Below are 23,336 nucleotides of genomic sequence, written 5' to 3' on the forward strand. Positions count from 1 at the left end.
TGCAGTCTTACTGATGGGGCATTTTGTGTTGTATTATTGCAGTCAGGTATATAATGAAAACTCATTCTCAAAAAGATTGAGTTCAGTTTTGAGTTTTTTTAGTAAATTTATTTTCTAAAATCCAATTACAGGATTATCATTATAACATTGAATCTTTTCACAGACATATATCTAGGATGTCTTGTCTGCAGTGTATGTTCACACCTTTTATCACTCAATTTTCCATTAGGTTATTCCTTTCTTTGTTATTGATGACTTTCAGTTGAAAAAGTAGATCAAGTAGACCACAAGTAATATGTTAATGATACAAACACACCTTGAAAATGTACCACTAAACTCTTTAGTAGTTGAGATCTAATCACTAGCTTTTTACCTGTAATTTGGAGTGAAGCTTTCACACATTTCCACCTGCAAAGTGAGTGTATGGCTTTAAATCTGTAACTTGTCTCACCTTTTATCAGGCCGGCATCAAACACTCCAACTCTTTTGAAAAGCTACGATGTTTGGTCAAGAACTTCTGAAGTTATTTTCGTTGGACTTGTGTATTGCTCACTGGTATATATTGGATAGAATAGTAGGACTGCTTCATTGCTTATAGGTTTTGAATGACATCTGTTTGCGTCCATTCTTAGGAACATGTTACAAAGCTGATTGTAGAGATTTACTGTCAAAAGTTTCAAATGTGTGATTGTTTTCGCTCATACTTGTGAGCAGTTCAGTTTTGATTCAAGCTTAAATCTTGACAATTAACGACGTCATCGTAAAGAATGTTTTTTCTTTGCTGCTTTGGATCTTTTGGGATTTCATTTAATTTGTCATTGAATCTAAGTATACCAGACTAACTGACAGGATTATAAGGTTACTCATCAATTACCTGGATGTCATTTGTGAGAAAACAAAATCTGTCATTGACTTGGAATGACTTGTGCCAGGTACCAGCTATCATAATGCCATACTGATGAAAGCAGTTTTCGCTGATTTTTATGACCTGTTATTTGGACTGTTCATGCCACCAGTAATCATACTGCAGCTCATGTGAAAGTACTGTAGTTTTCTTGGGAGTTTTAGGTTTTATTTAACAACTATCTCCATGGGATCTATCAATTACACTTCTTAAGAAATATAATTTGACAATTTAATTTATCAAAGCTGTCAATGCTGGTTTAGGTTATTGTCAGTTATTTATCACTGCCTGCCATTCTCTATAGGATTTATACCATTTCAACATCTTCATTCAGTTCCTGTTATTTTCCAAAATGGATTTTAATGTATAAATGCTTTGGATATTGAATTTTACTGAATGTTCTCTTTTTCCAACATTCATTTTAAATCTATATGAAGTGGTGAATTGTGTCACATAACAGCTCATCTTTCCAAATATTCAGAGGATATAACAACGCATTGAATTGAAGTGAAACTAAAAATTTAGCACCGACCCAGTGGGCCATTTTATGTTGCCATGTTATTAATTACTGGGATAAGAACTGTGTTGGATGATATGACCACATTGCAAAAGGATATATCATGATGTTGATAGGAACAACTATTTATGGATATGGTGATACAATGTCTATCAGGCATCCATGCTAAAATATTGTATCAGTTTATATTAACATTCACAAGAACAATGATCCAGTGTTTCCTTTTGGGAAAAGAGCATTCAGAAATTTCAAACAATGCTTTTTTGTTCACTTTACTGTTAGATGCATTTCAAGCAAGCAGGAAATAGACTTGTTAAAATGGTATGCCATACCTGTAGGTCTTTTGTGCTCCGAAATTTACCATGGTTTCATTCTCTTCATCACTGCTCAAGCTTGATGTGTGAATCAATGATTTATTATAGAGATCACAGGTACAAATAATTTTCTTGATAAAAATTAAATATAATTCCAGTGTATTGAGATTCTGAGTGTACAAGGATAGAATTTCACTTTTAACAATTTATCACGGTGACGTTTTGTAGAAAGACATCCAGGTACCTGTGTGTAGGGTGTTTATCACTGTTTATTTGGGGAAACATTTGCACTTTTATGGACTCTTATTAGCAGAGTTGATTTACAGCTCTTATTGATAAATCATTTTGATATTAAAACTTGAAAAGAAGAGAATTTAATTGACTGGTGTTATGATGTCTGCACATCTGTTAGTTGGATTCTATTAAAACCAGTATGCTTTATTCGCCATTTTGTTTATAAACCTGAACAGGAGAAGATGCTTCTGCAGTTTTAGTGAAGGACATTTAAAGCAAAGAACTGTTCTCTGTGGATAGTCTAAATCATACATTTAGGTCATATATTGATCATTTTAGTCAGTGCAGTTTTTCAGTGTTTTTATTATTTATTTCATCAAAATACTAGTGTATTCCATAGTGAAGTTATGGCTGGGAGTATTCTACAGTAAGTTAATGCTGGGAGTATTCTACAGTGAAGACAGGGCTGGGAATATTTCACAGTGAAAATAGGGCTGGGAGTATTCCACAGTGAAGACAGGGCTGGGAGTATTTCACAGCGAAAATAGGGCTGGGAGTATTCCACAGTGAAGACAGGGCTGGGAGTATTTCACAGTGAAGTTTCATTGGGAGAATTCTACAGTTAAGACAAAAGGCTGTGAGTATTCGCTTGGAAAGGTTTTTGGAACATTTTAATGCTTTTGTAACATTGTCACACAAATCAGGAGATATTGTAGGGTAAAAGTGCATGATTTGTACGTGTATCAAAATTAGGCTGTATTATTTTGTGATGTAGGTTACAGTGAAGACAGTACCAAGGTTCCAGTGTTACATGTAATATATGCAGTTTTAGAATGCATATATAGCATGATTTGACTGTTTTGTTATACTGGCAACATGATCAGAAAAAATAAACAGTTCCATTGAGATGAAGATTTTCACAGAATGAGTGAAGCAGTTCTATTGACTGGGATGCAAAGTACCCTTGAGAAGCACATTTTGTTCTTTTGGTAAATTTTGTTTTTATGTTTATGCATTGAAGTGTTCTGTTGTGGTGCCAATTCAGGAAAGTGTTCTGTTGTGGATCCAGTTTTCAGGAAAGTGTTCTGTTGTGGATCCAGTTTTCAGAACTTTATTAGACCTGGAATGCATTTCTGTCAAACTTTATGTGAGTTGTATAAAACTTTGGGCAAATTTTGCAAAAACAAGATATTTCTAAATTAAAAGCTGCATATATTTAATATGCTAGTAGAATGACACCTTAGATTGACTGTTACTTGCAAAATTTAAAACCAGAAAAGTATCTCAGACTGGGTACTAATGCTTAATTCAATTTAGCTATGAAGAAATTGTATGCCTTGTTAAAAAATGACTTTCTTCTTTTCAAAAAAAGAGAAAAGTTAGGTTATAACTAAAACTTGAACATTGCGGTAAGAGATCAATACTTGTTTCTTTGCTAATTAAATGAAAGGGCTTGAAATGACATGGTTGACAATATGGCTTCACACCCAGCTACGACAAGCGGCCACGTGAAACAGAGCATTCTTATTAATCACGCTAATGAGCATCGAACAACTCGTCGTAATAGCTTTACTATGGCTCATCTCTATCTCTCCACAGCGTCATTTTCACGACAAACCTTGAAAGACAAGACGGATGAGAAAGCTGCCAAAAATAAAGTTTTAGATGATTGCAATAAAAAGCTGCATTCAAAGCAAGGTTCTTCATCCGATTCCAAGAATTTGCAAAAGCCAAAAAAGTAATGACATGGATGTCCCAAGTTTACATGCAATTTGTTAGTGTCTTTTATTGAATTAATAAAACTTGTATGACATCATAGAACCTAATGGTATTTATTTGAATGAATTTAGAATAAAACAGAAGTTCTTGATATTGGAGAGAGTAAAAGTCTGGGATTATATTGCTAGTTAGGAAGAATTACAAGTACATTTCAGGACCGCCATGAATGGATCAGGATCATGGAGTGTGTATATTAATCAAACACTGTAATCAGGTTTGGAGAGATGAGAAACTTCATCTGGAATTTATTGTAGCCTGTTCATATTTCAAGAGAAACATCTACTTAATATTTTCCAGTGACATTTAATATTTTCTAATCCCTGCACAAAACATAACCCCAGTTTCCAATAAAATTTGATTGACAGGGAAATTTTAATGTTGTTACAGTTTCAGTGGAAACTTCATTGCAAACACAGTATTGAATTGACTGAGATCTTAAGTGTGTTTTTTTTAAACTTTTTGCTACCTGTATGTCTTGAGTCCAAAATAACAATGGTTTTAACTAATCAATGAGACATTATTTCAAACATAATAGACAATTGTCCTTAGTCAACTTTGCCATTGTGCATGTTTATTTTTATCTATGTGCATGGAAATAAGTGAGACTAATGCCCTTCAAACATTTAAAATGAATTGATTGTACTGTTGAGGTTTTGTATACTCTAATAACGGACTGTTTCAAGTCCTGCTTAGTTTTAGAGATAATGTGTTATCTTCAATTGTTACCTTGTGGTAGTTCTTGCTGCAAACATTTTTCTACAGCCATTATTACTTGATGGAAGTAATATACTTGAAAGTAAAGAAAGCAGTTCATTGAAGCGGACATTATTATTTCATTTGTATTTACCTCGTGACAATAGGTCCCCAGTTACCCAACATTCCTTAGCCCTTAGAATAATGTTGCAATTCTGATTTGCACAAATTATAACTCTGCCCTTGGGGAATAAAACTTGTCATTGTTTTCAAGCTAAATAAGTTTCAATAATTGTTAACTGAATTGTGTGCTGTTTTGGTTGTTTTATGGCAGTTTTAATTTGTATGTTGTCATGCTCTGGAGGAAGCACATATACTAAACCCAGGACTAGAATTTCATAGTCATCATGTATGAAACTTAAAGATGGATCATGGTTTTATAGTTACACCCCTTGATTGTACATTATGATTTCTGTAGTGTTTTGTGTTTATTTTAACAGAAATTATTGACTTTGCAAATGATTCAGATTATGTGAGGAAATCACAGTTAAACCTCTGAACCTCCTTGGATGTAAAAGCCTTGAGTGAAACTGATCTTGGTTTATGTCAGCATTCCAACAATGCATGAGATGCTGTTACATGAAATAGATCTTCAGAAAAAGGAGGTAAATTTTGTGCCAATAATATTCCTACATTATTTTTCTTGGAGTGATGGAAAATAAGTTGAATCAGAGTAATGGTAATGGATTGCGACATGTTAAAGTTCGATCCACTCCCTTCCATAGAACGCCCAAAGCGATCGTTAACAACGGTGTGGAATTATTCAAAGCAATTACAGGAATTCATTCAGAAATATAAAACTCGACCACGAGATATCAAGTTCTGGCCATATGGACCATACTGGCCAAAATATTATGAAGATGAAATTTTGGAGACTCCAGCTTTAATACGCACAAGCCCACCATGGCTGGAACCTTTCCTCCGGAAAAACGAAGGTAAGACTCATTTAGCATATTATTTTGACTGAATTTCACTGGGTTAAGTTTTAATCAACTAAAATATGACCGCTCTGGTGGCCTCTAGATGCTCAGCATTAGTGTTAGGTCTGTTCGCCCTGGTGTCAGGTTAATGTAACTGGGTGAGACCATCATGCTACATGTCTACGGCATGATGCACCAGTGCTACACATCACTATAAACTGCCACACTGCAGACATCGTAGTGATATGACTGAAAAATTGTTAAAGCTTCATTAATAATCCTAATCACACACACACACAACCAAAATATGACTTGCCTTATGTTAGAAACAGTTTTGATAATCCTGCGTCTTTTTCTAGCATACATCTTTTTATATTATTAAATTGGCTTGCAGCTTTTACTGTGGCAGTATGCAGTAAGTTCGGGTGTTCACATGGTCATCATAGCCAATAAAATCAACTAAATTAATGTGCATGAAAGACAAGATTTTGGGACACATTTTTTTTCAGTTCAAATGGAACACTTAATTAATTTACCTCAGCTCATCTTTGCTTTGTTTGGCTTATTGCTTTTATAATGCAGTTGATGTGTCAAGTACATATAATTTATGTGTCAGGAACATGTAATTGACATGTCAGGTAGATGTAATTGATGTGTCAGGTACATGTAATTTACATGTCAGGTACATATAATTTATGTGGCGCAGGTAGTACTGTTCATGGAAGCCATAGAGTATACCAGTTTTTAGTATGAGACTGGCTTATAATAAAGTACATAATAAAGCAATCTCATTATAATGTCAAGTCGTGTCATATACTGCCTTGTAGTGAGACTGCATACTAATGAGGCACATCATACATTACTCCCTTATTATAATACTCTATAGGAACCATGGAGTATGCTGCTTTATTGTGAGACTGCCTTAGAATGAAGTATATTATGCATATAAATTCTACTACTGAGTAATGAAATATAATATATGACCATACCTACAGGGACTGTGTTATAAGGAAGAACCTTATAGTGAGGGAGTGCTATTACTACAAATTACATTACATCATAAACATTTAACAGCACAATATTACTTATCAGATAGCAGCATCACACATAGAAGTGTCATAAAAGTAATGCCATGTGTCAAATGCCTACAAGGAAGTGTCATACAAGTAATGCCAAGTGTAAAGTGCATACTTGGAACTGTCATTACAGTAATGCAGATGTCAAATGCATACATGAAGCTGTCATAAAAGCAATGCCAGGTGTCAAATGCCTACATGGAACTGTCATTAAGTAATGACAAATCTCATTCCACATAGGACTTTCAAGAACTAATGCAAAGTCTCAAACTAAAATTTATCAGAATTATGTAACACGCAACATAAGAACTTCATTTAACTGTTTTATTAAAATCATTATAGAAAAAACCTTGGCCTTCCAGACGTTGCTTAGCAGCATGCAGATTTGAATCGTCAACATACATTTTGGATTGTTAATACAGAATTAGCTCAAGGAGCTATTCCCAAATCAGAGGCATAACTCAAGACCTAGGCCTTTGTAGCTGGCCCAAGTATAGAGCGACCACCTGCCCAAGGACAAATGAAGAAAAAAAAACACTCGTCAGAGAAGGCACAAAAACTGAGGCTGCTAATGGTTTGTTTTCTACATGGCTTGCTGACACACAATGCTGATCAAGGCTACCTTGTCTTGAGAGTCATTTAGCTGATAGTGTCATGTGCCTGGCCATGAATATATAATTAACCTTGCCTCTGCTTGAATAATTAGCAATATATTTCAATATAATAATTAGCACTATATTTCAATATTATAATTAGCAATATATTTCAATATGATAATTAGCAATATATTTCAATATGATAATTAGGACTGAGGAAAAAAATATGACTGGACTGAGTTCTGTTCTTATATGCTAGATGAACTACAGTTGACTTAAATAAAATATATGTGTGCCAGTCTTTGAATTGGACTTTATATGCTACATGAATTGGGTGGATGTGTGTTTCTGTGTATGTTACATGCATTGGATGGATGCGTGTTACTTTATATGCTACAGGCATTGGATGGATGCATATTTACTGTGTATGCTACAGGCATTGGATGGATGTATGTTACTGTGTATGTTACAAGCATGGGATGGATGTGTTTTACTTTATATGCTACAGGCATTGGATGGATGCATGTTCACTGTGTATGCTACAGGCATGGGATGGATGTGTGTTACTGTGTATGTTACAGGCATGGGATGGATGTGTGTTACTTTATATGCTACAGGCATTGGATGGATGCATGTTCACTGTGTATGCTACAGGCATGGGATGGATGTGTGTTACTTTATATGCTACAGGCATTGGATGGATGCATGTTACTGTGTATGTTACAGGCATTGGATGGATGCATGTTTACTGTGTATGTTACAGGCATGGGATGGATGTGTGTTACTTTATATGCTACAGGCATTGGATGGATGCATGTTCACTGTGTATGCTACAGGCATGGGATGGATGTGTGTTACTTTATATGCTACAGGCATTGGATGGATGCATGTTACTGTGTATGCTACAGGCATTGGATGGATGCATGTTTACTGTGTATGTTACAGGCATGGGATGGTTGTGTGTTACTTTATATGCTACAGGCATTGGATGGATGCATGTTCACTGTGTATGCTACAGGCATGGGATGGATGTGTGTTACTTTATATGCTACAGGCATTGGATGGATGCATGTAACTGTGTATGTTACAGGCATTGGATGGATGCATGTTTACTGTGTATGTTACAGGCATGGGATGGATGTGTGTTACTTTATATGCTACAGGCATTGGATGGATGCATGTTCACTGTGTATGCTACAGGCATGGGATGGATGTGTGTTACTTTATATGCTACAGGCATTGGATGGATGCATGTTACTGTGTATGCTACAGGCATTGGATGGATGCATGTTTACTGTGTATGTTACAGGCATGGGATGGTTGTGTGTTACTTTATATGCTACAGGCATTGGATGGATGCATGTTCACTGTGTATGCTACAGGCATTGGATGGATGTGTGTTACTTTATATGCTACAGGCATTGGATGGATGCATGTTACTGTGTATGTTACAGGCATTGGATGGATGTGTGTTACTTTATATGCTACAGGCATTGGATGGATGCATGTTTACTGTGTATGCTACAGGCATTGGATGGATGTGTGTTACTTTATATGCTACAGGCATTGGATGGATGTGTTACTTTATATGCTACAGGCATTGGATGGCTGCATGTATACTGTGTATGCTACAGGCATTGGATGGATGCATGTTTACTGTGTATGCTACAGGCATGGGATGGATGTGTGTTACTTTATATGCTACATCATTGGATGGATGTATGTTACTGTGTATGCTACAGGCATTGGATGGATGCATGTTACTGTGTATGCTACAGACATTGGATGGATGCATTCTACTTTATATGATACAGGCATTGGATGGATGCATGTTTACTGTGTATGCTACAGGCATTGGATGGATGTGTGTTACTTTATATGCTACAGGCATTGGATGAATGCATATTTACTGTGTATGCTACAGGCATTGGATGGATACATGTTTACTGTGTATGCTACAGGCATTGGATGGATGCATGTTTACTGTGTATGCTACAGGCATTGGATGGATGCATGTTACTGTGTATGTTACAGGCGTTGGATGGATGTGTGTTACTGTGTATTTTACAGGCATTAGATGGATGCATGTTTACTGTGTATGCTACAGGCATTGGATGGATGCATGTTTACTTTGTATGCTACAGGCATTGGATGGATGCATGTTTACTGTGTATGCTACAGGCATTGGATGGATGCATGTTTACTGTGTATGTTACAGGCATTGGATGGATGTGTGTTACTTTATATGCTACAGGCATTGGATGGATGCATGTTACTTTATATGCTACAGGCATTGGATGTATGTGTGTTACTTTATATGCTACAGGCATTGGATGGATGCATGTTTACTATGTATGCTACAGGCATTGGATGGATGCATGTTTACTGTGTATAGCTACAGGCATTGGATGGATGCATATTACTGTGTATGCTACAGGCATTGGATGGATGTGTGTTACCATGTACATTGCATAGTCTGTGAATGTCTTAGATCTGATATATGCAAAATTGTGTTTTGTAAATCCATAGTAAGTTAGGGCGTTATAGGTGAGGATACCTGACTTAACACAGACCTTGGTAAGTTTGGGCAGTATAGCTGACGATGTTAGACTTAACACGGACCTTGGTAAGTTTGGGCAGTATAAATGAGGATGTCAGACTTAACATGGACCTTGGTAAGTTTGGGCAGCATAGATTACTGTTAACACAGACCATGCTTTTTAGGTTTTGGACAACTGTTACATAAAGTGGTCATTTTATTCCAACACAGTACTATGATTTTTAAACATGCACTATGTAAGGTGTGGTAATTTATTCCGACACAGTGCTATGAGTTTTAAACATGGACTACGTAAGGTGTGGTAATTTATTCCAACACAGTACTATGATATTTAAACATGGACTGTGTAAGGTGTGGTCATTTATTCCAACACTGTACTATGATATTTAAACATGGACTACGTAAGGTGTGGTAATTTATTCCAACACAGTACTATGATATTTAAACATGGACTGTGTAAGGTGTGGTCATTTATTCCAACACTGTACTATGATATTTAAACATGGACTACGTAAGGTGTGGTAATTTATTCCAACACAGTGCTATGATTTTTAAACATGCACTATGTAAGGTGTGGTAATTTATTCCAACACAGTGCTATGAGTTTTAAACATGGACTACGTAAGGTGTGGTAATTTATTCCAACACAGTACTATGATATTTAAACATGGACTGTGTAAGGTGTGGTCATTTATTCCAACACAGTACTATGATATTTAAACATGGACTGTGTAAGGTGTGGTCATTTATTCCAACACTGTACTATGATATTTAAACATGGACTACGTAAGGTGTGGTAATTTATTCCAACACAGTACTATGATATTTAAACATGGACTGTGTAAGGCATGGTCATTTATTCCAACACTGTACTATGATATTTAAACATGGACTACGTAAGGTGTGGTCATTTATTCCAACACAGTACTATGATATTTAAACATGGACTATGTAAGGTGTGGTAATTTATTCCAACACAGTGCTATGATTTTTAAACATGGACTATGTAAGGTGTGGTCATTTATTCCAACACTGTGCTACATGTTTGACAACTTGGACTGCATATAGTCTGTTCAGTTTCAAATTCAACACAATGCTACATGATTGTCAACATGAACTGTAGCATCAAGTGTGGTCATTTTATTCCAACATGGGTTCCTATCAATCTACAAATAACGTGAATCAATGCCACAAATGTGGATGATAAATTAAACTATAGACACAATATCAGCATTATGTTAAAGTCTTGTGACAAGTCAATCTGATTAAAGTTAGTGATAACTTCCATGTAGACAGCATTTCTGTTGATAATATACACATACATTTCTATTAAAATACACATGCATTTCTTTTGATATACACATGCATTTCTTTTGATATACACATGCATTTCTATTGATAGACACTTGCATTTCTGTTGATATACATTCATTTCTATTGATATTGTACACATACATTTCTGTTGAAATGCACATGCATTTCTATCGATATACACATGCATTTATATTGATATACACATGCATTTATATTGATATTATACACATTCATTTCTATTGATATTATACAAATGTGTTTCTATTGATATTATATACATGCTTTTCTATTGTATTATGCATGTGTTTCTGTTGATATTATATACATGCATTTCTATTGATGTACACATGCTTTTCTATTGTATTATGCATGTGTTTCTATTGATATTATATACATGCATTTCTATTGATGTACACATGCATTTCTATTGTATTATACATGTGTTTTTATTGATATTATACACCTGCATTTCTGTTGATATGCATGTGCATTCTGTTGATATTATGCACATGTGTTTCTATTGATATGCACATACATTTATATTGATATTATACATGTGTTTCTATTGATATTATACACCTGCATTTCTACTGATATACACATGCATTTCTATTGATGTTATACACATGCATTTCTATTGATATACACATGCATTTCTATTGATATTATACATGTGTTTCTATTGATATTATACACATACATTTCTGCTGATATACACATTCATTATTGATATTGTACACACATTTCCCTCACATCCTTTAGTGAGCATGTGATTTTAATGAAATTCACAAGCATTTTATGCTCAATTAATTTTAGGGTCCCATCCTATCTCCACAGCATACTGTGGATGACAAAATGCTGCAGATATATATCTCATCATATTTAAGAAAAAAATGTCAGCATGAATGGGTGATAAATTACTGGAGACATGAGTATGAAATAATCTCAATAAATTGATATCCGTGACCATGAAATACTTATTCTCCCAAGAAGATAATATTTCATTGCTGCACATATACTGTATACTTTTATGATAAATTTGTAAATTAGTCTGTATGATTATAATTTATGATTATTATTCCTGCCGCGATCATGCTAGATTCATAAACAAGGTTTATTGCCACTGAACTGGTTCATGCTTGTGAGATGTGATTTCTATGCTAGAATTGTATAGTATAATGTACCTCTATGCTAAAATTGCAGTAATTTATCAACACATCAAAGGGACCTAAGTATTTTTCACCTTTAGCTTTATATTTCTTTTGTTTCACAATGTTAACAAGTAAAGTTTGCAACTGGAATAAATTATCAGTACTTTTGTTTTCAAATCTTTTATGTGACTGAAAACTTCTGTGACTTTAACTACATGTAACACTATAACACTAAATTTTGTAACTTCTCAATTTGTCACCTTATAGTTGTAATTGCCACATACAACTATTACACAGTGACTTATCCTTTCTATTATTTTAAGTGTACCCCTAGTTGCATATTATTTTTATTATACAAGTAAACTGAACAGTCAAACAAGCAAAGTACAAATTTATTATATAAGTGAGTCGAACAGTCAAACAAGTAAAATACAAATTTATTATATAAGTGAGTTGAACAGTCAAACAAGAAAATACAAATTTATTATATAATTGAGTTGAACAGTCAAAAACGAAAATGGCAATTTTAATTTTAAAATATGCTGACACTACAAATTCACCAGAATTAAACACCATAGAAACTTACAAGAAGAAACTGTCTTAAAAATGTCATCATCATCATCATCATCATCTCCACATTTGTGTTAAAGTTTAATTAAAGGCTTGACGTGAAAAAGTCAAACCCTTCTGTTGTACTCTCACTTGTGATAAGTATTTAATATGTTTTAAAAGTTTTAAACAAATAAACATTTGTAACTTGGGTAAATTATGTTTTTTTTCAGATTCTAATGCTCAGAATGTAGACAACCAAGTTACTCCATACACCTCAAAATGGAGGGGAGCCTTGATTGTGTTTGACTCAGAGCGTAGCAGTCGAGATCACTTTCCACAGTCAGTTCCAGAGGGATGCTGTCCGACTCTTCATTTTGAGTCCCGCTTTGAGTCTGGAAACCTGCGTCAAGCAAGGAGAGTGTATGTAGACTTTTTATCAATTTCATTTAGATAACCATTTCCTCCAGACTAACTTTTCATGCATTGAAGACCCTCAGAAGCCAGAGGTCATTTGGGGTTCAATAGTTTATATTTAGTAGTGATTTTAGCAATTACATGCAGAAAGAAAGCAGAAATCAAAGTGCATTATGTAAATGTTATGTTTGCTTTGAAATGAGACCTAATTGCTGCATGTTCTGTGAACTTATGATTTTTTTCTGCATTTGAGTACATTGCATTTTTACCCTGAATGAACCTTGACCTTTACCAGAGGGATGTAACTCTTAAGTCTTCATGAAGAAGGTGTACATTAAAATGAGTAATGCAGTTTCGAATGACTTACCTGACTTATTGTATGGAAAGTTTTGGTATGATTTAATTAATGTACACTGTATAATAGAAATCATGGGGAATTTATACAGTATGGTGTACTGTTTATCCATTTGGTACTAATGTGCTACAAATAATGGGGAATTATATACAAGTTACTCCATTTGTTAATGTTAATGATTTTAATATTTTCTTTAAAACCTTTTGTCCACTTGTATTGCTCTCAGTGAACACGAAACTATGTTATTTTTTTGTGACGCTTACTAAAATGTATAATGACCTAGTCTGAAATATATTTAGTAAGCGTGTTTGGTGAAAACTTCATTATTCAAACCTATATTCGGATGTGTATTCCATTGGCATGATCAGTTTGTTTGGAAAAGGTACAAGTATCTCATAATTATATGTTTTGCTGTATACTTTGAGCTGGAGTAAAACATGCATATTCGTGGGTACCTAATTTGGTGGATCTCTCTTTGTCAGCAATAAAAGAGAAAGAAATGAAGCGATGATGTCTCTGTAAAAGGCTATACTGACATTTATTTTCATGCATTTTGCAAGCAAACAGGATTAGTCTGTATGTATTATTGACGTTGTTTGAGTTATTCATTGCTCACATCTGGCATTAATGTGGAGAACTTAAAGAACATGCTGACTTTTTTCCATTTAATACTGATATTTTAATCTTTCCCTTACTCTGTATAATTAAAATGTGGTGGCAATCTTTGATGTATTCAAAGCACAATTGAAGAACGGCCGATGTCTCAATTAAAGGTAAAAAAGGAATTATAGCAATATTTGTGTCAACCACATGTACAAATAACTTGTAACCCCTAGATTTAACTGTTAACAAGTTTTATAATGAGGAACTCAAATTCTGATTCCATGAGTGGTATTCAGCACAGGTGATTATTCATTGAAATGAATCAAGATGTACATTCAGATCAGGTTTCCGTAGTTGACCTGAAAACAACTACCCTTAAACCAATATACACTAAGTGGCTTCCCTTGTAGAAAAAACATTTGCCCTTAAACCAGTTTACACTAAGTGGCCTCCCTTGTAGAAAAAACATCTTCCCTTAAACCAATTTAAACTAAGTGGCTTCTCTTTTTGAAAAAGCATTTACCCGTAAACCAATTTACACTAAATGGCTTCCTTTGTAGAAAAAACATCTACCCGTAAACCAGTTTAGACGAAGTGGCTTTCCTTGTAGAAAAAACATCTACCCTTAAACCAATTTACACTAAGTGGCTTCCCTTGTAGAAAAAACATCTATCCGTAAACTAATTTACACTAAGTGACCTCCCTTGTAGAAAAACATCGACCCTTAAACCAATTTAAACTAAGTGGCTTCCCTTGTAGAAAAAACCATCTACCCTTTAACCAATTTACACTAAGTGGCAACCTTTACAGAAAAAATATCTACCCTTAAACCAATTTACACTAAGTGGCTTCCTTTGTAGAAAAAACATCTTCCCTTTAACCAATTTATGCAAAGGGACTTATCTGCGCTCTTGACAAAGTAGCATTTCAGAGAGACCTGATTAAAATGGGATTTGAAAAAGGGGGACTACTCTGCTGATTGTTTATTTAACATATAGTTGATATGTGCAGAAGTGCATATATAAATGGGAATAATATGTTCTTTGGAAAATAAAGGACATAGACAGTGAGTAAATCATCAGTGATCATGCATCAGCCATTACAACCTTAAACGAGTTTTCATGTTCATGAAATTTTCCATTCAATTTAAATTATAATTATTCAACTTCATTGTTCCTCATCATTCATGTACTTATTATAAGGCATATTTCACATTGTCAGTACACTATGTAGTTGTGTGGGTGGGGGGTGAATGCCAGCTTGGTTGATATTTCTTTGTTACTTTAAGTCCATGGTCTATCTCATTATGAAAACCAGGGTAATTGGAATTTAAAGTGTGAATCAGTAATTGACTAAATATTAATGATTTATAGAACATGTGACATGTGTACTAGCAGAAAAAATGGAACCCCCTAAAAGATTATTTTGGACTTTCTGTATGACATTACATTTAGCATCAGCTGGATGTAAGTCTTAACTTCCTTTGTATATCACTCTTTCCCTGTCTTGGTTCAGTTGCATTTATGTTCACTCTTTTTAATAAAATATAATTTAATTATTCATAATACATTATAATTTTTTTTCTGTATGAGATTAAATTGTGTTTCTAATTTTTTATTCTGTTCTGTGTTGGCATAGTGTGGAAAATTAGTTTCATTTCTGAATAGTGTATATTGTTATAGGTAAACATGTTATATTGTTATAGCTAAAAATGTTTGGAGACACAGTAGTCATCCATTTAAGAGAATAATCCGGATTTGACATCATTATCAATAATAATAGTTTCTTACTGTATTTTACAATATGGATTTGACATATTAGTATCAATAATAATAGTTTCTTACTGTATTTTACAATATGGATTTGACATATTAGTATCAATAATAATAGTTTCTTACTGTATTTTTCAATATGGATTTGACATCATTATCAATAATAATAGTTTCTTACTGTATTTTTCAATATGGATTTGACATATTAGTATCAATAATAATAGTTTCTTACTGTATTTTACAATATGGATTTGACATATTAGTATCAATAATAATAGTTTCTTACTGTATTTTTCAATATGGATTTGACATCATTATCAATAATAATAGTTTCTTACTGTATTTTTCAATATGGATTTGACATCATTATCAATAATAATAATTTCTTACTGTATTTTTCAATATGGATTTGACATATTAGTATCAATAAGAAAATAGTAACTTTATGATGTCATTGATATTCTGTATCTAAAAACCTTTGTTCATGAAGTAGATAAATAAGTTGAAAATATTTATAGCTTGTTGATTGTAGCAGTTATGCTTGTGATAACTTGTGGCGTTCCCTTGCCTGCTTTTCAGTCTATTTTTGCTCATGTAGGAATACTTGTGATCATTTATGGTCCAGACCAAACAATCCAGAGAGCTAATGTCACTATACAACAGTTATGTGTTTCAATCACAATGTATTTTCACTTATTTACTTTGCCTTTCAGATCTTTAGAGGCATAATTGTTGGAAAAATATGTATTGCATCTTAACTTTATGTTTTAGTGGGCGTTTAAGGTAGATTGGTCGTTATCATGTAATTTATGTTGATGAATAGCAACTGTTGGCACAATAGTAAATTCACTGTTGCTAATATGAACACACTAATCAGCAGTGCCATGTCGCAAACGTTATCAGCCTGTTTCATTGAAGTTCATGATTCCTTTTTTTTCTCCCTAAAAAATGAAACTGAAGATTGATTTTGTGGCTACCTATGGGTGGTATTAAATTTATAAAGTAAAGCAGTAGTTCCAATAGACATAAGATGTATCTAACATACACAGAGAATATGCCCATGTGGCATTTATTGCAGTTCTATATGCATCTCTCTCTAACAGCCTTAGAAAGAATGTTGTGGGGTATTGCATTTAAAAGGTCTGTGCATTTACCTACAATATAGCACTCCCTCACTGGAAGGCCCATCATTATAACACAATTCTGGTAACTCCCTCACTGTAAGGCCATTCATGATAACACAATTCTGGTAATTACCTCACTGTAAGGCCCTTCATGATAACAAAATTCCAGTAACTCCTTCACTGTAAGGCACTTCATTATAACACAGTTATGGTAATTCCCTCATTGTAAGGCCATTCATGATAACACAATTCCGGTAACTCCCTCACTGTAAGGCCCATCATTGTAACACAGTTATGGTAACTCCCTCACTGTAAGGCCCTTCATTATAACACAATTCTGGTAACTCCCTCACTGTAAGGCCCTTCATTATAACACAATTCCAGTAAGAAGGTAGGTATAGTCATGAATCCCATCTCATGTAATACTTTAATTATATGTATAATGTACTTCATTATATGGTGATGTTCAGTGGCTGCTATGGAAAACATGATAAGGAGGGAATGCATAAAGTTCAAACCAAATCTGTTGTTGTATAATTCACTGTTAAAATTAGGGACTACCATTGTCATTCTTCTTCTTATTATTATTGATTTGAAAGAACAGTGTGCCCCTAATCCATTAGTACATCAGAATAGCTGTTCCCAACTGGGCGGGTGTGATACTTCTTTAAATATGGCATGGTATATTTCTCTGAGATGAATAAACATAATTGTTTGGAAAGCAGAAAATGTTTACATCAAATGACAATGGAAATATGGACATAACATGGAGATTACAAATATTTTCTTCAAGCAGTAGGAAGCAATGCTGATTTTTTTCAGAAGTTAAGGAAAATTCTAGGCAGCTTGAGGATAAAAAATGCAATGCCTTAAAGCCACTAATAACAGTTTATGATGTATTATTACCCATTCTATGCAATAAAGCTGCTAATAACAGTTTATGATGCTGTATTATAAACTAGTCAATGCCTTAAAGTCCCTGACACCAGTCTATGATGATTTATCATAACCTAGTCTTTGCCTTAAAGCCCCTAATACCAGTCTATGATGATTCATCATAACCCAGTCTGTGCCTTAAAACCCCTGATACCAGTCTATGATGATTTATCATGACCCAATCTGTGCCTTAAAGTCCCCAATACCAGTCTATGATGATTTATTATAACCCAGTCTGTACTATATTTAGTCTATCCCGGTGTATATCTGTATATCTCTTAGTTTATTATTTGTTCACCAGCTTAATGGACTGAAGAATAAATAGAGATAAAACAATAATTCAGTTTAACCTACAAATGAAAAGTAAGAAACATGTGGGAAGACCATACTTATTGGTACATGTATATTAATTCAATCTGAACAATGCTTAAGGTCACATTAGGTGCAGGTTCCATTATAATTTTTTGTTACTGTATTTCTATAGAAATGGTGACCTCATTTTTCAGGTAATGTGCCACACTAACAATATGTCCACTGTGCTATTCCAAATTCATTTGGATTGTATTTAATGTAAATCATTGTACTTAGTTATTATTGCACCTAACAAATAAAATTAATGTTTTTAAATTCATTTTTCTTGTATTGCAAGTAATCGTTAATAAAATGTGTCAGGTTGGAACATCTCATATTTCTCATCATTAATGACAATACACTATTGTGACTGGCCCAAGATTTGGTCAAGATTGTATTTCATACAATTGTCAAGGCATTTCCAATTACCCGAACTTAACTTATTGGGCATTTTGTATTGTTTACAGTATACTGTACAGGAATTTTCATGTAAATAATGATTTTGGTTATTGAAGACTTTCATTGTAGTTTAGTAGAGACATTGCCTGATTTTATGTCATTCCATTAAAAATGAAAAATTCGAACAGAAAAATTATAATGTATCTTTTTGGAAATAATGCTCGATATGTTTTTTAAGTGCCATAAAATATTTTATTAATATAAAAAAAAACTGTCCAGTGTGAAATTTATTAAAGAATGATTGTAGAGTGACTGACGCCATGTTTTCCTAAAATCTTTAGCCTTCTCATCACTTAAAGAATTAAATTGGTATTAATTTTAACAAATTAAATTGGTATTAATTTTAACAAATTAAATTTGTATTCATTTTAACAAATTAAATTGATATTAATTTTTACAAATTAAATTGGTATTCATTTTAACAGATTAAATTGATATTAATTTTAACAAATTAAATTGGTATTCATTTTAACAGATTAAATTGGTATTAATTTTAACAGATTAAATTGGTATTAATTTTAACAAATTAAATTGGTAATTATTTTAACAAATTAAATTGGTATTCATTTTAAGGAATAGGTATAAATTTAAAGGAATTAAATTGGTATTAATTTTTGGGGAAAATTAAATTGGCAATAATACTAGGGAACTAAATTGGTATTTTAAGGAAGTTTGTATTAACTGTAAGGAAATTAATTGGGATAATTTTAAGGTTATAAAATTGGTATCTATTTTAAGGGATTAATTTTGTGGTAATTTAAACCAAAATGCATTAAAATCAGATGATGCAGCAGATGATTAAGTTATTTATCATGTTATTTTGTATGTTATTTATCATGTTATTTTGTATGTTATTTATGCCTCCAGGTTACAGTATTTCAAAATATTGCAGGCATTTGCAAACAGCAGACTTACTATATAATATGGAAAAAGTATGAAAACATACACATGGGCCTCCAGTATCTTTATAGATAAGCATATAAATACAAGGGAATCTAACTATAACTGGCTTCATTAAATTTGGATGTAACATCGTAGCATCATAGCTTCCAATATTTTTGTCTTAGTTATTCTTTGACACACTTAAGCTGACAGATAAAAGTATAATTCCGTTAAGTTTTAGAAACCTGCAACTTACAAATATTGCTGCTACAAAGCAGTGATTAATTTTCTTTGAGTATCATATTTTAATCGTAATTAATGCAGGTAGTTAGATTGTTACTGATTATTCACTGGCATTTTGCTTTTTTCTCTACCCTAACTCCCACATCAATCCACACAAATAAGACCTAAAGTTAAACTTTTGTTGTTTCCTTTAATGCATGTCTTTCCTGGCTTAATTAAAGGCATGTTGGAGAAAAGGGGATATGTTCTTTATCTCACCTGGCCATAAAGATCTGCTCTTTATCTCACCTGGCCAAAAAGGTGATCTCTTTAGCACACCTGACCAAGTAAGGTTATTATATGGCTTTGCATTTTGTCTTTCATTTCCTGCCAATGAACAATTGCTTGTTACCACTTACTAGGCCATATTTCTGATCTGATTAATTTGATCAAACTTGGAATATGGGCTTCTTTTGTATATTCATTGAATGTCACATGGTTGATGTAGTGCTTCACTCGGGTGGCCAAGTGGTCTAAAGCACTTGCCTTTACTGATCACGGCTATCTCACTTTTGTTTAAGTCATGGGCTATGTTTGTATGTGATAAAGCTTGCCAGTAGCTCCCTGGTGTCGGTGGTATTTATGGGGGTGTTCTTGGGTTCTTCCTCCACCGGTTATACTAGCTGCCATAATAGCCTATCTTGCACTGAGAAATGTCATAAAGCCCCAGAACAAGTGACCTTCACTATTTGGGAATTCATGTTTTGCAAATCACAAAGAGGTCTGCATATTTTGCTATTTAAAATTATGGGGTGTATTTTTGTGACATGTTGTACTACTCAGATTTGTAGATGGTGTAGTGACATGTTATGAGTAGTCATGTATGTAGAGGGATGTGTGTGATATGTTATTACGTGTTAGGTACGTACGGGTTATGTGTGATACGTTATGAAAAGCGAGGCATGTGGTTTTTTTTGGACATGATTAGTCAGGTATGTAGAGGGATATGTGTGATATGTTATGACTTATGACTTATCAGGTGTGTAGAGGTGGGTTGTGACATGTTATAATTAGTGAGGTATGTAATGTCAGTGTCTAATATATTACATCAAACTTATGAGCAGTTTCCAGGAGTATGGCTGAATATAATTGGAATGTATTTTTTCCATAGCAAAGACATAATGCAGGGCAGTGTCAGACGCATTTTGCCATTCATATTTATTAATAAAAACAACCCCATGTGTATAGGCAGGAAAGGAAAATCCGACCAGTTGAAATTTGATTTGGTGTTTGGGACAATGTTTGCAGAGTCCGTAGTATGACTGTTACTATCCAGGGGTTAGATTTCCATTACCTGAATTCACCTGAATCTTGCCCGCCATATTGTGCTATATTGCAAGAATATGATTGAACAGATTGGCTCTATACTTTGGATGTTACAATATGTCTGGCAATACAATCAGAAAAATGCTATCAGAATGGAAAAATGTGAATGAACTTATCTGTCTTTGGAATAAGCTGGATTCATCTACCCCAGGAAATAAAATGTGGGAGACCTATGTCATGTAATTATAACACAGCTTATATTTTGTCATTAATGTACCCATGTTTAATGTCTATAAAAGAGAAAGGGGAGAAAATGTATTGTTTAATATGGCATTGTTGTCTGACAGGTGCACCCTGGGATATCTGTGAATTGGGTATTGGGATAGTACTGTTGATACCATCTTAACAATTCTCTGAGGGGGTACTGTCATCAAACTTTATTCCTCATAGTAAATATAATTTTCATTATTAATTTATAGTGGAGAAATTGAATATTTTGTTGTCAAAAGAAAAAGTCTTTCATTTACCATATATACTCATGTGTAGGTTCAGTGTTATTCATTTACTGTATATACTTGTGTAGTGTTCATTTTTGTCAGTTGCCATATCTATTTCTGTGTAGTGCTTACTGTTAATAACTTTTTCACCTGATATTTAAATGTGATCTCTGTTATAAGAGAGGGACTATTATCATGGGTATCTTTGTTATAAGTGAGAGAGTCTTATTCTGGGGTATCTGTGAATTGAGTATTGGGATATCAGTACTGTTGATGCCATCTTAACAATTCTCTGAGGGGGTACTGTCATCAAACTTTATTCCTCATAGCAAATATAATTGTCATTATTAATTAATAGTGGAGAAATGTAATATTTTGTTGTGAAAAGAAAAGTCTTTTAGTCACCATACATATTCATGTGTAGGGCTCAGTGTTATTCAATTACTGTATATATTCATGTGTAGTGTTCATTTTTATCAATTGCCATATATATTCATGTGTAGTACTTGCTCTTAATAACGTGTTTTACCTGGTATATAAATGTGACCTGTGATATAAGTGAGGGAGTATTATCTTGGGTATTTGTTTTATAAGTGAGGGAGTCTTATACTAGGGTATCAATAAGTGAGGGAGTCCAATACTGGGGTATCCATGCTATAAGCAAGGGAATTTTATACTGGGGTATCCATGTTATAACTGAGGGAGTCTTATACTAGGGTATCTGTGTTAAAAGTGAGGGAGTCTTATGCTGGGGTATATGTGTTATAAGTGAGGGAGTCTTATATTGTGGTATCCGTGTTATAAGTGAGTGAGTCTTATAATGGGGTGTAAGTGAGTGACTCTTATACTGGGGTATCTGTGTTATAAGTGAGAGAGTCTTATACTGGGGTATGTTATTAGTGAGGGAGTCTTATACTGGGGTATCCATGTTATAAATGAGGGAGTCTTATACTAGGGTATCTGTGTTATGAGTGAGGGAGTCTTATACTGGAGTATCTATGTTATAAGTGAGGGAGTCTTATATTGTGGTATCCGTGTTATAAGTGAGTGAGTCTTATAATGGGATATAAGTGAGTGACTCTTATACTGGGGTATCTGCGTTATAAGTGAGGGAGTCTTATACTGGGGTATGTTATTAGTGAGGGAGTCTTATACTGGGGTATCCATGTTATAAATGAGGGAGTGTTATACTGGGGTATCTGTGTTATAAATGAAGGAGTTCTATACTGGGGTATATGTGTTATAAGAGAGATTCTTATACTGGGGTATCTGTGTTGTAAGATGGAGTCTTACAATAAGTCATTGTATTGTAAACAAACATATAAACTGGGTATTTAATGATCTGAAATTCTCTTATTATTTGCTCTTATTAGTCTTGTACTAATATTGAGTGGAAATAATTCAAATAACAATGATTGAATAACATTTAAGCAAGTGAATGGAATTCATGACCACACAAGTGCTATAAGAGGGGCAGCTGTGTCATGAAAATATTTGTAATGAGGAACCTCTGTATTACATACTTGAAGATTTTTGTAATGAGGAACCTCTGTATTACATACTTGTAAACCCAGATGTGTTGTCACATAATATATTGTCAGATTGGATTGTATTATTTATTTTGCTTTAAGTAATGACCTGAACCTGGGTAGACCCTTATTGGGCAGCACATTCTACAATGTCAGATTCTGTTAAGACTTGTAAGTGAACCTGGGTAGATCCTCA

At 33.7% G+C, this 23,336-nt stretch overlaps 1 protein-coding gene across 12 annotated transcripts in view; it reads left to right on the plus strand.

The window, feature by feature from the left end:
- LOC149774642 (cytosolic carboxypeptidase 3-like) overlaps nucleotides 1–23,336 on the plus strand; it is a 365,035-nt gene that overhangs the window by 217,547 nt on the left and 124,152 nt on the right. For 10 of the 12 annotated variants that reach the window (XM_089944927.1, XM_089944928.1, XM_089944935.1 and 7 more), the window contains one exon: nucleotides 12,901–13,090. In XM_089944927.1, coding sequence (XP_089801053.1) covers nucleotides 12,901–13,090 — 190 coding nt within the window. Of the gene's footprint in view, nucleotides 1–3,997; nucleotides 5,437–12,900; nucleotides 13,091–23,336 lie in introns of those variants that run through there. The other 2 variants (XM_089944938.1, XM_089944939.1) reach the window with 1 other exon arrangement.

Source organism: Sinohyriopsis cumingii, unplaced genomic scaffold (genome assembly GCF_028554795.1).
Source record: "Sinohyriopsis cumingii isolate HCF-2022 unplaced genomic scaffold, ASM2855479v2 utg000160l, whole genome shotgun sequence".
Taxonomy (NCBI): Eukaryota; Metazoa; Mollusca; class Bivalvia; order Unionida; family Unionidae; genus Sinohyriopsis; species Sinohyriopsis cumingii.